A 13,024-nucleotide genomic window follows, 5' to 3' on the forward strand; every position below is an offset into this window, starting at 1 on the left:
GTTCTCTACCAACCAGCTTTCTGTCTCACACACACTGACAAAACCACTCACTAAACCTTCACCTCTCACACTACTACCTCTTATTTAATTCAGTTCACACAGACCCTCTTTTTCCCTTTTTCCCCCTCAGACTGTTATATCTCTTTCATGCCACCTCTTTTTCTCATGACCTGTTTCTCAAAATGCAAATTCACTCTCACTCAATCAGACACACACTTTCCAAGAATAGCTCTGTTTCTTATGCTGTCTAACATTAGTAACGATATTAATAGTTAAAAAAAAATAACTTTAGGAAATTTCGAAACAGCTGAACTGCAGTGGATGCTTTAGTTTTGGAACAGCGCACCAAAATCCTACTAATGATGCTCATGTTAGATAAACTCTTCTATTAAGTTTGACACGCATCCTGCCCTTACTGTTGCACCTTCTCGAATTGTTAAGAGCTACCACTGAGATTGCACGCCTCGTTTTGATAAACCTTATAACACTATGAAAAAGGTGGGCATCGCAAGTCAGGTAGGGAAAAAAGCAAATTTCCTGTAAAATAATTTTAAAAAAGTAATTTCACTAGATTGAGAAATAACTTACAGTAATATCATGCGTAGGGCTCCTGGTTTTATGTTTTTACATTTCCGTCTGCATTTATCCATATTTGTTTTAGCCATTTTATTGCCCTTTATCCATATTTACTTTACGTTTTGAGAATTAATGGAATTGTAAAATGGTATATTTTATCGTTTATTTGACTGATAAACATGCACTCCTACTTAGATGCCTGTCGCGTTTTAGTAAATTAAGCAACCAAATATAACAAAATACTACATCAGCAGGTCAATATTAGTATTGTATACAAATATATGTTAACATATGCCTATATTCAAGGCAATCACATCCTGTTTTTAAATCCCCATGGTATCCATCTGCTTACCAGCTGGTCTTGAACTCATGAAGGACAACAAGGAGTGTCACTCACAAGAAGCACAATTTTCTGTATTTTTTCGCTTTTAAAAATACAGACAGCAAATACATGTTTTCTGGCTGTATTCATCTGTGAAAACTGGAAGTCTTAATCATAAAACCACTTCGCACTGCCTATGCTAATTATGAACCCTGCTATCTTTTAAGGACCTTTGTCCTGACCTAGCTAAACTATGCATGGTAGCAGCACAGATAATTGATGGCTAGGTAGGTGGCTGGGGGAGTGAAGGGGAGGAAGGTAGCCGCAGCCTGTGCGGGTAAGAGCAGTGGGGCCCTTTTTTCGACAGACTAGGGGAAAATAATTAAATAATTACATTTTCCACTCGACGTAGTATGTCGAAATCCCCCTCTCCCCCTTCTTACCTGCACTGACCGCGGCTGGAGCAAGGGTTTTGCACAGGACTGTGTTGATAAAGACCGATTCACAGAACTGGCAATTACATTTTTCCATTTCCAGAGCTCAACATTCACCTAACATCTTCGTAATAATTTCAATAAGCACAGATATTCCAATCTCCATTTTTCATTGACACCTACATCCAGGTGAGGCTACAATACTGGTTTCTGTGTGGGTTTCTCTTTGAATAAATATTTTATCTTTGTCAGCTGGTCAGATGCTTTTATAAAATTGGGTTGGGGCTATAACTCCTTAACCCTCAAGAGACATGGCAACTGCAAAAGAAAAATCCACAAGAATACAGTTCCAAAATATCAATGTATGGTCTCCCCAGGTTTGTCATTTGCCGAACCCTATATTTTTGTCAGCTTTAGAACTCTGTGTACTTTACCCCTGCTAGACAGTAGTAAAGTGCCTGTGCTCCACTTTTAACAGGGTTGAATTGACATAGTCCTAAATGTTATGCTTAACCTGCCTATTAGTCCCTAATATATGGTACAAAATGAACCTAGGGTCTGGAAGTTAAATGCCACTAGTAGATTGCAGCACCTATTGTGACATCCACTATAGTGGCAGTGCAAGTATGGCTTCAGCCCTGCCATTGAAGCTTCACAGTAACAGTATAAATACTGCACTTCAACCTGTTAAAATGAACTCGACGGGTCAAAACCTCTCTTTTATACATTAATAAGTCACCACTATGTAGGCAGGGTGTGTGGTATTTAGAAGTAGAACATGTTGAAATGTAAAGTTAACATATCCTTACAGTGACTACCACCCAAAAGCTATTTTCTCTGTAGGTAGGCTAACTCATCAAGAAAACCAGAGCGCAGCGCAGATGAATATACTAATACTGTATCTCTGGAACGGAACTAGCTAGAAAAACAATTAAACAATGTTATAATTATTAAACAATCCAATTTAATGGTGAAGTCAGATTTTTTTAAATAAATACTAAGGAAAAGTAACTTTTAGGAAGGTACCTTTTACCGGCCTGACGTTCTTGGAGGCTAATTTGCATTTGCTCTCCATCTTCTCCAAGCCGGTGATTAGCATTTTGAACAGGTGTGAAATGTTTCCCAGGGTCAAACAATGGGCTGACCTGAATAGGCAGAGAGTAATCCCCTGAACTTCACAGAATATAAAGGTGTGGGGGCTAGAGGCATACTTTTGACAGCACAGTGTTAAATCCTATATGACAGGTCTGCTCAGCCACATGAAGCAATTGAAAGGGAGAGAAGAGCACGCCAAGACCATTCTTGTGTATCCACTGTCTGGGTGCTGAAGGACCTTGCTTGGTCCTACCAGACATTTGTCTCTGGGTTTATTATGGGTACAGTGGCTGCTTCAAATTGTATGTTAGTGTTAGATGTAGGAAAACACTAAGATTACTAAAGTATACTCCCTACACAAACCCTCATTCCTCAAAGCCCAAGTTTAGTGTGACCAAAGACAGTTTCCATCTTGAAAATGCCCAGAGTGGGTAGGGTTGGCCTCTGCCTGCGCCCCAGCAAGTAGCCAGACACCATTTAGTTTCTTTTCTCTTAGTCGAAATAATACACACAGAGTCCAGTACCCTGCTGGGGTACAGATACACATATCTAAGCCTGGGATTGTCTGTCACCAAGAGAAACCTACCAACCCCAGATTTTTCTAAACACTAGACATGTGGAAGAGCATTAGGTGGTGTGGCTTGCAAGATCCCACAAGTTTTTCTTACCAATAATTTTCTCCACACAGCAAACATTGCTTTCTGTGATGGAAAGTTCTAGAATATGTGCAAACAGCAAAACTCCTACCACCCAGTGTTCCGAAACTTTGACCAATAAAACCAGCACTGAAAATACAATACGTCTCGCCTTTGATTAAGTTAAAGCCATTTGCTTTGCTAATGGTATTGTATAGCAAAGCAAATGGCTTTAACTTAATCAAAGGCGAGACTTATTGCATTTTCAATGCTTGTTACCTTAAGCGAGGCCGGCTGCCTGCCTCCAGATTTCTCCCAGTGTCGTCTGTTCTTGGTTGGTGTGTTATGCACCGTACAGACCAGTAGACACCCTATCCATTGTCCACCGCTTGTGCGGAGCGTGGCACAATGTAATCCTGCTCTCCAAGCGTCCCTCTGCTATCCTGCTATTTCCCCTACACTATGCCCGTCCCGCTGCCTGTCAAATCATTTGCATATGGGTATTTACACACCAGGAGCCCTGCTGATCATTAATCATGCACAGGGCTCTGAATACAGCCACTTCCTGGATGTACGTGTGCATTTGACACTGCTTCCGTTTTCATTTCACAACTCTGGCTACATTGAGTGTTTGCGAGGGGTGGAGCTGGCACAGGGTACCAGATGCAAACCTAAAGGTCAGAGCGGTGACTGCTGCGAGGGGCTCCCAGGTGTGAGTACGATTCAGTAAGATTCGGCCCCTCCCCATCAGGAAGGTCCTCAAGCGACTTCTAGATGGGAGTCGGTGAATAATGCAGAGGTATGCCTGCTTTTGAAACCAGTGAAAATTGTCGTAAGATTTGAACCATTAATTTGTCACGTTACGTTACACAAGGACACTGTCATTTTTTTTTAGGCGCGAGGACATGAAGTGATTTGCCCAGAGTCACAGGAAGTTGACCCAGTGCCGAGACTCTCCCGGTTCCACAGTTCAAAAGTGGGCACCAATGGCTGTAGCAACACATCCTCTCCCTTGGCAGTGATTGCACCGCAAAATCTCTTGCACGTAACGGAGCAGGGCTGGTTGGCACCGAGAAAGAAGCTTTCTTGCAGCAGTGAGAAAGTGAACCCCTCGGCCGTCATTGGCTACAAGTGCAGGGTAGGGTGAGCTGGCCCATGGCTGTCCTACTCTTTGGAGCTGGGAGGGGCGGGAGGAAGCTTTCATGTTTTGCCCTGGGGGTTTTGCTTAAAGAAGTCTCTCGCGTCGGAGCTCTGACACAAGACTCCGCAACCGCTAATTACAGACATCAGAGTAATGCCCCCCAGGAATCCATAATACATGAGACAATCCTGTGGGCCCGTTCCAGACAGAGCATGAATTAATAAAGCGCCGTTACTCTGAAACACGCACGTGTGGAGGTAGTTTATAGGCTTATAGGGCCAGAGACATGGGGGCGAGACAGACAAGGCCATAAGGGGGCGCGGGCAGGGATGAGCGACTCTCGTGACTGGCTGAAAGGTTGGGGTCGGTGGGGCAGAGGGAATCAGGAGGGACTGTAGAGGTCACATTTATAACTATGTTCTTGGGCAGAGAGAACGGTACTTGGCAGTGGCGGTTGTCAACATAGGTCAGGTTTGGGCGAAGGCTGGTCAGCGGTGAACCGATGAGAGTCTGGGTGCTAATTTGGATGGATGAGTGATGTGGGGGGGTCACACAGCACAGGAGGCGGGCAGGAGGTATGAGGACAGGGGTGCCGCTTAGGGAGGGAGATTGTTTCCCTGGCTTTGTGGGCAAATCGGTTGGCTTTGTAGAGCGGGTAGGGGGTTCCGGTTTCGGAGGGTTCTCCATCAGTTGGTCTTGGGGCGCAATGTTTTGGGTCCTCGAAATAGGACTGAAAGGGGCATTTGTCTGGGGGTGAATTAATGGGAATCCGGTAACGAACGCATACACACGGAGTAGGGCTGGAGGGACACAAAAGTGCGCCAGGGGTGAGGGGCAGGGGGTACTAACTTAGGCGGCTAAGGAAGAGACAGCGTCAGGTTCAGTTACAGGGTGAGAGGAGGGATGGGGCCCGTCAGAGAAAAGGAATTTTTTAGATAAGGAGAACAGGGTGGGGCTGGCTATACCCTATTGGGCGGTCTGAAAAAGTCAGGGGGGGCCTGCTCCACCAGGCACGGCGGGGAGCGCCACCCAAACGAAGGTGTTGGCGCCATGCAGACAATAGCTGGAGTACTGTAGTAACAGCAAGAGACATAGCTGCCAAGGTTTCAGAGTGGGTAGGCATGACATGTAATAATTTCATGTTATATATCAGTGGCATTCAATAGCTAGGTTAACAAATTACACAAAGTTAAGGAACAAACAATCTTACTGCTGGGGGGCTCACTGTGGGGATTGCGGATGCCAGGGGGAGGCCGGGAGCACAGTGTGGTTCGGGGGCGGGTGGTGTGGGGGTCCAGGGGTTAGGAGACGGGCCTTGCGGGTGAAGCTGTCCACTTTGGGTAACTAGGAGTGGTGTTTGGTATCGGCGTCCGGTGATCCTGGGCGAGGTTTGAGCACTATGATAAAAATATTATTGTTAATGTACAATTTATTTCAAACTGCAGCAATCTATGTCATAGTGGTGAAAGGTCTAAAATGTTATTGTTGTGTGGTATATGATTTGGCCTTGGTAAAAGTACTCGCACATCTCAAGGAAAAAACAGGCGTTGTAGAGGTGAGAGATGGGGGGGGCTGAAGGTTGTTGGCGTGGGTGGAGGCACATTGAATGGTCGCCGTCAAGGATGGCGGGGCCTGGCAGGAGGACAGTTGGGTAGGGGTGACATGCAGCTCCAGGGTGGGGGTGCAGCTGCTACCAGGGTTCGGACCAGGTGCCTGCAGACCAGTCACCAGCGCACATGAAAGATTGCGCGCCGCCCCCCTCCCCCGTTGTCGGGCGGCAGAGGGTGGGCGTGAGGATGGGTGCGGGGTGCCCAAGAGGTGATGGCTGTTCTGGCTGCAACCCGCTGCTGGTGTCCGTGAATGGCGGGTCAGGGTAATTGTGTTGATTGGGATTGCACAACACCTTCAAACAAGCATTAGTGGGAGGGGGCAGGAACAAAGGGAACGGGAACACGGCCAACGGGAATGTGCAGACTGTAACAGTAAAAAACAGAGCATCACACAGAAACAGCATTCTTCGCAATGTCAGCTGTCACAACATACATGGCACAGGACATCACACAGAATAAAAGAGTAAAACACAGGATGTTACACATAACAGCATCATTCCCTCGGTCAGCTGTTGGGAGAATACGAGCCACAACACACAGGTCATCACACAGAACAACAGTAACACACACACTACATCGCACAAAACACAACAGCACCGTCCGCCTGGTCGGTTGAATATGACAGGGTAAAAGGATCGTAAAAGCGATTGTAGAAAATAAAAAACAAGCGGCCGTGAAAGTGAAAGCTATTGCGCAAGCGAGAAGCCCACGCTAATTAAAAGCACACACGAAGCGGCATTTTCGTTGTTATGGCACCAAAATGGCGTCGGACTGTCCACAGTCCCTACGGACACGCGCATGCTGTTTGCTATGGACAAATGGCGAAAGTAGTCATGTTTGTCCATGCAGACGCGTGCATGAAAGCCAAAACCAAAGGAATGCGTGCATGAAAGCCCTCAGCAGAATGGATTCCAAAAGGTACACGCAATAGCGAGAGCAGCGTATGCAGTGCTTTCGCCAGGCGAGACCTAAAACGAGTATCTCAAGGGTGTAGATGGTCCTACTATATTTGACAAGAACAGCCCAAATGTGTGACCTCGAGAGGTCAAATAAGCGTCAATGTGGCCTTCACACAGGTAACAATTTTGGCCTATCCCAGTCCTGTGAACAGGCCCACTGGGGGGGGGCTGGGGATACTGTTTTTTGGGGGAGAAATGTTGGAACACAGGATGGTAAGACTTTCATAGTTTGCCTGAAACTCTAGAGTTGTGCCACAGAAAAGAAAGCAACAGGGGATTTTTTTCTAACCATACATTGATTTTTTTGGGAAGGGTATGGGTAATAACCTATGCTGAGATTCATGCAAGCCACTTCACCATGGATTTATCTGGGTCCATAATTTTCAGAATTGTCTGGGGTTGGTAGGTTTCCACTGACCATGGGTTCAGATACGGCAGATCTGCTCCAGGGAATCTCACCACATCAAACATTCCCTGGTGTCTATGTGGATCCCTGCTCAAACCACATGGAAAACCCACACATTCAATAACCCCACACTTATAAAAATTAGAAGAACCCAGATTATGGTCACAACTTGGGAGGGACATGTTCTCATTTGAGGAAGACGAAGAAAATCACGATTTCCCACCATAGCAGAAAAAAAAACATTGGTGGCACATCTTTCTCTGTTCAAGCAGCCAAACTATGGAACTAACAAGCCCCAAACATAAGATCAAAGGATAACTATCCAATCTTCTGAAGACTATTCAAGAATTGGTTCTTCCCTACATAATCACCATACTCAAACACAAATGTACAGCATATCCCTGTGTACATTAGTATTCAATTAGGTTATATGTAAATATCTAGATATGCTTATCACTTTGTATAAATATGTATAATTATGTTTATGAATAGGACATTAAAAAAAATGTTCATGGGTCTTGGTTGTTGATTTAGTTTTTTACTTTATGATGTGCGTTTCACCTTACATAGGCTTCATCAGGGCAAGAAATCTGAACCCCTGGGGGACACACACAAATTCTTCTTTACGTTAGGTGGAGGGATTTGTAATCATAAATTTTTAAGTTCTGAAGACAAAAGGCCTTCCGATAAACTGATGCCCCCTTTCCCACGAATTGTCCACCCATCCCACCACCCTGCTCCGCGGACAATTCAGGGAGTTTCCAGAAGGCTGGACGCCCGATTCGTCCCTCTTCTTTCGGCAGAAGGCAGAGAACCGGGCCGGTGACGCTGCAGCTGCTTCAGAAGTGACTTGTATATGTTAACCCCGGGACCGTGGTAGGGTTTATTATTTTGGATGTACCTTGCACATGTCGTATTCAGATGATTTACACTTGGTACCTGAACAAAATACTTTTGTTTTCAGGACTTAACATTGTAGGATTACAAATACCTTCTACCTTATGTAAAGAAGAATGTTGTGTGTCCCAGTGGTTCAGATTTCTTGCCCTGATGAAGCCTATGTAAGGCGAAATGCGTTGGCTGCGCTCTTTTGAGAATGCACAAAGTAAAAAAGAACAACCACCAAGACCCAAGAACATCTATTTAATGTCCCGTGTAGTACGTGTCCTTCGACAAGTGCTTCTCTTTGCCTCTCTATATTTTTCATTAAAACTTGTCTCATGTTTGGTCAATTTGCAGCTGACCATTGAGGTAGGCAATGTCCGGTTTCTATTTATTGTTGCGACTACATTAGGACGTGCGGCTTTGAATTCCCTGGCTGCTTTCCTTCCTTGTTTAATGTTTTTAAATATATAGCTTATCTTTAGGTTTACTCAACAAATGAACATATTACTTATGGTTATATTATTCTATTCTTAACATGTACATAAGCTACGGCATAGACGTTATTTGATTAGATACTTATGGTTCTCCGTTATTTATCCATCACAATATGTACATTTTATCATAATTGTTTATCTACAATTGCTTCACTATTGAATTATTTTAATTTTTTTAAATACACAAGTAAATTAGCTTTAAATACAGAAACAATTGAAAGTCTGAGTATATTTAATACATCCTAAATATTTATCCTTCCTTATACATGTATAGCTTCCATGTTCTTATATATGTATATATTTATTATATTACTCCAACTGAAGATCCATACCTCTCTCAATGTATCCTCTACCTCCACTAGGACTCATTCCAAACATCATTCTACTACAAGGATCTCCAAAATAACCCTTTCTACACTCTTCCCTCCTCGAATCACCCCAAACCCCATTTTACTACTGAGATCTCTGAAACAACCCTAAGTTCTTCTCTCATGTGTTGCTCCTCAGACTCATCCAACACCTCATTTTACTACTATGATCTCCCTAATACGTTCCTAGAGACTCTTTTCTACCCATCTCTCCTTTACTCATCCCAAACCTGCTCCTACCACTATGATCTCTCACTAAACACTTTCAAGACATTTACCTCTTCTTTCCCTCCATTCTCTATTACAATCCAACTAACAGAATCACATACCCACCACTCAAATTAATTTATATTTCCCTGTACTAATTCACCACTAATCCCTTTTGGGTTCCGAATGAGCGTGCTACTCGCTGAAAATTGATTTGACGTGTCATCAGGGGTAGTAAGTGCACATAACTACAATTTTCATCCAAAACATAGTAAATATCTGAAACGTCTTGTTCCTCGAGTTTGAATGATAGTAAACCAATTCCTGTGAACATCCAGTACAGAAGTATGAAGGCACCAGTCTCTCTCTCAGGTCCACTGCACCCATTTTTGGCAACCAGGAACACAACCTTTGCATCTCAGATCTGCCTGATCCATTTAGAGAGGTGACTGGGAAAGGCTCTTCAGTTCTGACTGAACTGAGAGAGATACCTCTAACATGAATAGACTTATGGTGCAAAATGTGTTGTGTCAGGCAGGCTTAGATACATTAGTAAAAAGAACAATTGATGGACAGAATAAAGAACAATGTCATACATTCACCCAAGTACAGAGATCTGGGCCTAAATCCATTGTTATTTTGCTCACCATGCCATTCCAGTTTGGACCCAGCCATTGCAAATAAGTCTTCACCCTGCGCCCAATGGGAACAGTCCAGCCGAACTGCCAGGCCAGATCAGGTCCTCCCTGGATTGGAAACAAACATCCTAGGACTGGTTTCGGGCTTTCAGCCCTCATCAGCCAGGATAGCTCGACTCCAGTGGCATGAAGAGCACGAGAAGCAAAACACACAAGATGGACGGAATGTTGCACATTGGCAAAACATTCACCCCCAGTCACAGATCTGGGTTTAATCCATTGTTATTTTGCTCACCACGCCACCCCAGTTCAGACATGGCCATATGCTAATCAGTCTTGACCCTGTGCCTCATAGGAACAGTCCAGCCCGAACTGCCAAGCCATGTCTTCCCTGGACCGGAATCAAGCATCCTAGGACCGGTTTCGGGGTTTCACCCCTCTTCAGCCAGGATAGCTTGTCTCCAGTGGCGTAGTGAACACGGGACCCACGTCGGGGCATACCCTTCCCACATAGGGCGAACAGCAAAACACACAAGATGATGGACGGAATGTTGCACATTGGCAAAACATTCACCCCCAGTCACAGATCTGGGTATAATCCATCGTTATTCTGCTCACCACGCCACCCCAGTTCAGACATGGCCATATACAAATCAGTCTTGACCCTGTGCCTCATGGGAACAGTCCAGCCCGAACTGCCAAGCCATGTCTTCCCTGGACCGGAAACAAGCTTCCTAGGACCGGTTTCTGGCATTTCAGCCGTCTTCAGCCAGGCTTGCTTGAATCCGACTGCCCCTCAGCCCGGTGCACCCCCCGACTGCCCCTCAGCCCGGTGCGCCCCCCCCCCCCCCGACTGCCCCTCAGCCTGGTGCACCCCCGACTGGGCACAGGGTCAGACTGATTTGCATATGGCCATGTCTGAACTGGGGTGGCAGAGTGGGCTAAAGAACGGTGATGGGTCTAACCCAGATCTTTCAGTCACAGCCAGGTGCTACCACTATTGAAAAATGTCATGTACAGTATTGGGGGGCCTCAGTAGATAACATTTTGTTGTGGAGTAAATTGGTATGGTAAGGGCCCTCTGACCACCCCTGTGCCTCTTACATCCCGAGGAACCCATTGATGCCCCCCGCTGTGCCCTTTGAGTGCACACAGGGAAGAAGGTGAAGGTCAGGGGGCCATCAGGGATGCAGGGGGCCCCTCCAGCACACAAGCAGTTGGTGGCAGGAGCCATAGGGGGCAGGGGCATCGGGGCCTCAGGCACTAGCATCAGGTGTCGTCAGGGACGTCGCAGAGGGTCAAGGAGCTGGGGGCAGTAAGATATGCACAGAGTGGGGGGCGATCAGGGATGCACAGGGCAGTCAGGCGCTCATGGAATAGTCAAGGGCGCATTGGATAAGGGGCAGTCAGGGAGGGCAGCGGGCCGTATGGAGCGCACGGAGCCATCGGGCCGCACGGGGCAGTCGGGGGGCGCACGGGGTGCACAGGGCTGTCAGGGGTGCACACAGCTGCAGGGCTGTCAGGGGCGCATAGGGCAGTCGGGGGCGCACAGGGCTGTGGGGCAGTCGGGGGCGCACCGGGCTGAGGGGCAGTCAGGGGGCGCACCGGGCTGAGGGGCAGTCAGGGGGCGCACCGGGCAGTCGGGGGCGCACCGGGCAGTCGGGGGGCAGTAAGGGGGGCCCACCGGGGAGTCGGGGGGCACGGGGCAGTCGGGGCACATGGGGCAGTCGGGGGCGCATGGGGCAGTCGGGGGCGCACACGGGGGCCCACGGGGCAGTAAGGGGGGCCCACGGGGCAGTAAGGGGCCACACCGGGCAGTGCAGCAGGGGGCGCACCGGGCAGTGCAGCAGGGGGCGCACTGGGCAGTCGGGGCATACTGGGCAGTTGGGGGCGCACCGGGCTGAGGGGCAGTCGGGGGGCGCACCGGGCTGAGGGGCAGTCGGGGGGCGCACCAGTGGGGTAGAAGGGTCAAAGAGATGGTGGGGCAAACAGGGGGTGAGGGTCAATTAGATGGGAAAAGGAGGAGGGACAGGAATGGGCAAGGGGGGACAGGAATGGGTAAGGGGGCAAGGGGGGAAGAAGGGGTAAGAGCGGGGCAAAGATGGGGTAAGAGTGTTAGGGGAGTTTAAGGCGGTGCCGTGAAGTTAAGGGGCCCACAGAACATCAAGATAGTGCCCCTACGGTGTTGGAGTGCTGAGGGTTAAGCAGTGGGGATGCACGGAAGTTAGGGGTAGGAGGACAAGTCATTTAGGGATACAGGTGAGGTTAAGAGGTGCACCGGGATTTACGCCTATGTAGTTACAGAGGCCCTAAAGTGTGCAGCGAAGATTAAGGAGGAGTTTGGCAGGGCCGGTGGGGTCATGGGTGCTGAAGGGGTCATATGGGTTGGTCACATATCACAAGTGAGCCCCTCTTACAGACTCTCAAAGTCCTAAACCTTCCCCCTTCTTACGACCCACTCCATATTCATTTCCCATCGTTTACCGTCATAGTAGTAACAGACTTTCTTCTTTGTCCCCAGACTCAGCGCCATCTTCTGCTTTCTCAGGGACCCGCACCGCGCGTCGCGCACCCAGACTACCACAGCCTAGGGAGGGTCATGGCTAATCTACCAATCTCAGTGCAAGGCGGTAACGAAAAAGCACATACTGACAACCCATGTGACCAATCAGTGGACAAAACTCACGCAGAGCCATTGACTAACATCGGGTTTATCCAATCATCACACACCAGGAACAGAGCCGGCTCCCGAAGGCGGAGCCAGCCTAGTCCTCCATGCTCACTGTCTGTTCCTACTCGGACTGTACCTATGGAAGGGCGGGGGCAGGGGTGAAGGAGCTGTCCAACTCCGCCTACCCCAGGAAGGAGGGAGAGGGCGCTTTGCGGGCTACAGGTAGTGCAGGCTCCGGTGCATTGTGGGAGCGTGGGAAGCCTCATGCTCACTAAAGTGTGAGTGAAATTATGAGCAGTATTGATGACAACTGTGCGAAACCCTCCGGACTGTACCAAATTAATGTATGCCTAAATTGTAGGGATCGAAGTGTGAAATCTTACACTCCTGTAATTCCCGGAGGTATCAATTTAGGGCCAGGTTCAAAGTAACCTTTGGCCTTCGCTGCAGCTCCAATGTTATATTTTCTTTCCCTCACCCGATGCCCTGTCGCATCCTCTGCTTCAAGTGTCGTTTCCTCTGCCTAAAGTTCAAAGTGGGTAATGTAAATACGGTGCTCATGTAAAGCGCTCCAATGCCTTCG

General features: G+C 47.5%; 1 protein-coding gene across 1 annotated transcript in view; it reads right to left on the reverse strand.

Annotated features, from left to right (window-relative positions):
- The window catches only part of HDAC1 (histone deacetylase 1), a 207,262-nt gene extending 194,853 nt beyond the window's left edge, over positions 1-12,409 (reverse strand). Inside the window, exon 1 of the mRNA XM_085648399.1 lies at positions 12,255-12,409. Within this exon, the coding sequence (XP_085504525.1) occupies positions 12,255-12,303 (49 nt within the window). The 5' untranslated portion in view covers positions 12,304-12,409. The remainder of the gene's footprint in view (positions 1-12,254) is intronic.
- Positions 12,410-13,024: the final 615 nt, after the last annotated feature.

Source organism: Triturus cristatus, chromosome 3_2 (assembly GCF_964204655.1).
Source record: "Triturus cristatus chromosome 3_2, aTriCri1.1, whole genome shotgun sequence".
Classification (NCBI taxonomy): domain Eukaryota; kingdom Metazoa; phylum Chordata; class Amphibia; order Caudata; family Salamandridae; genus Triturus; species Triturus cristatus.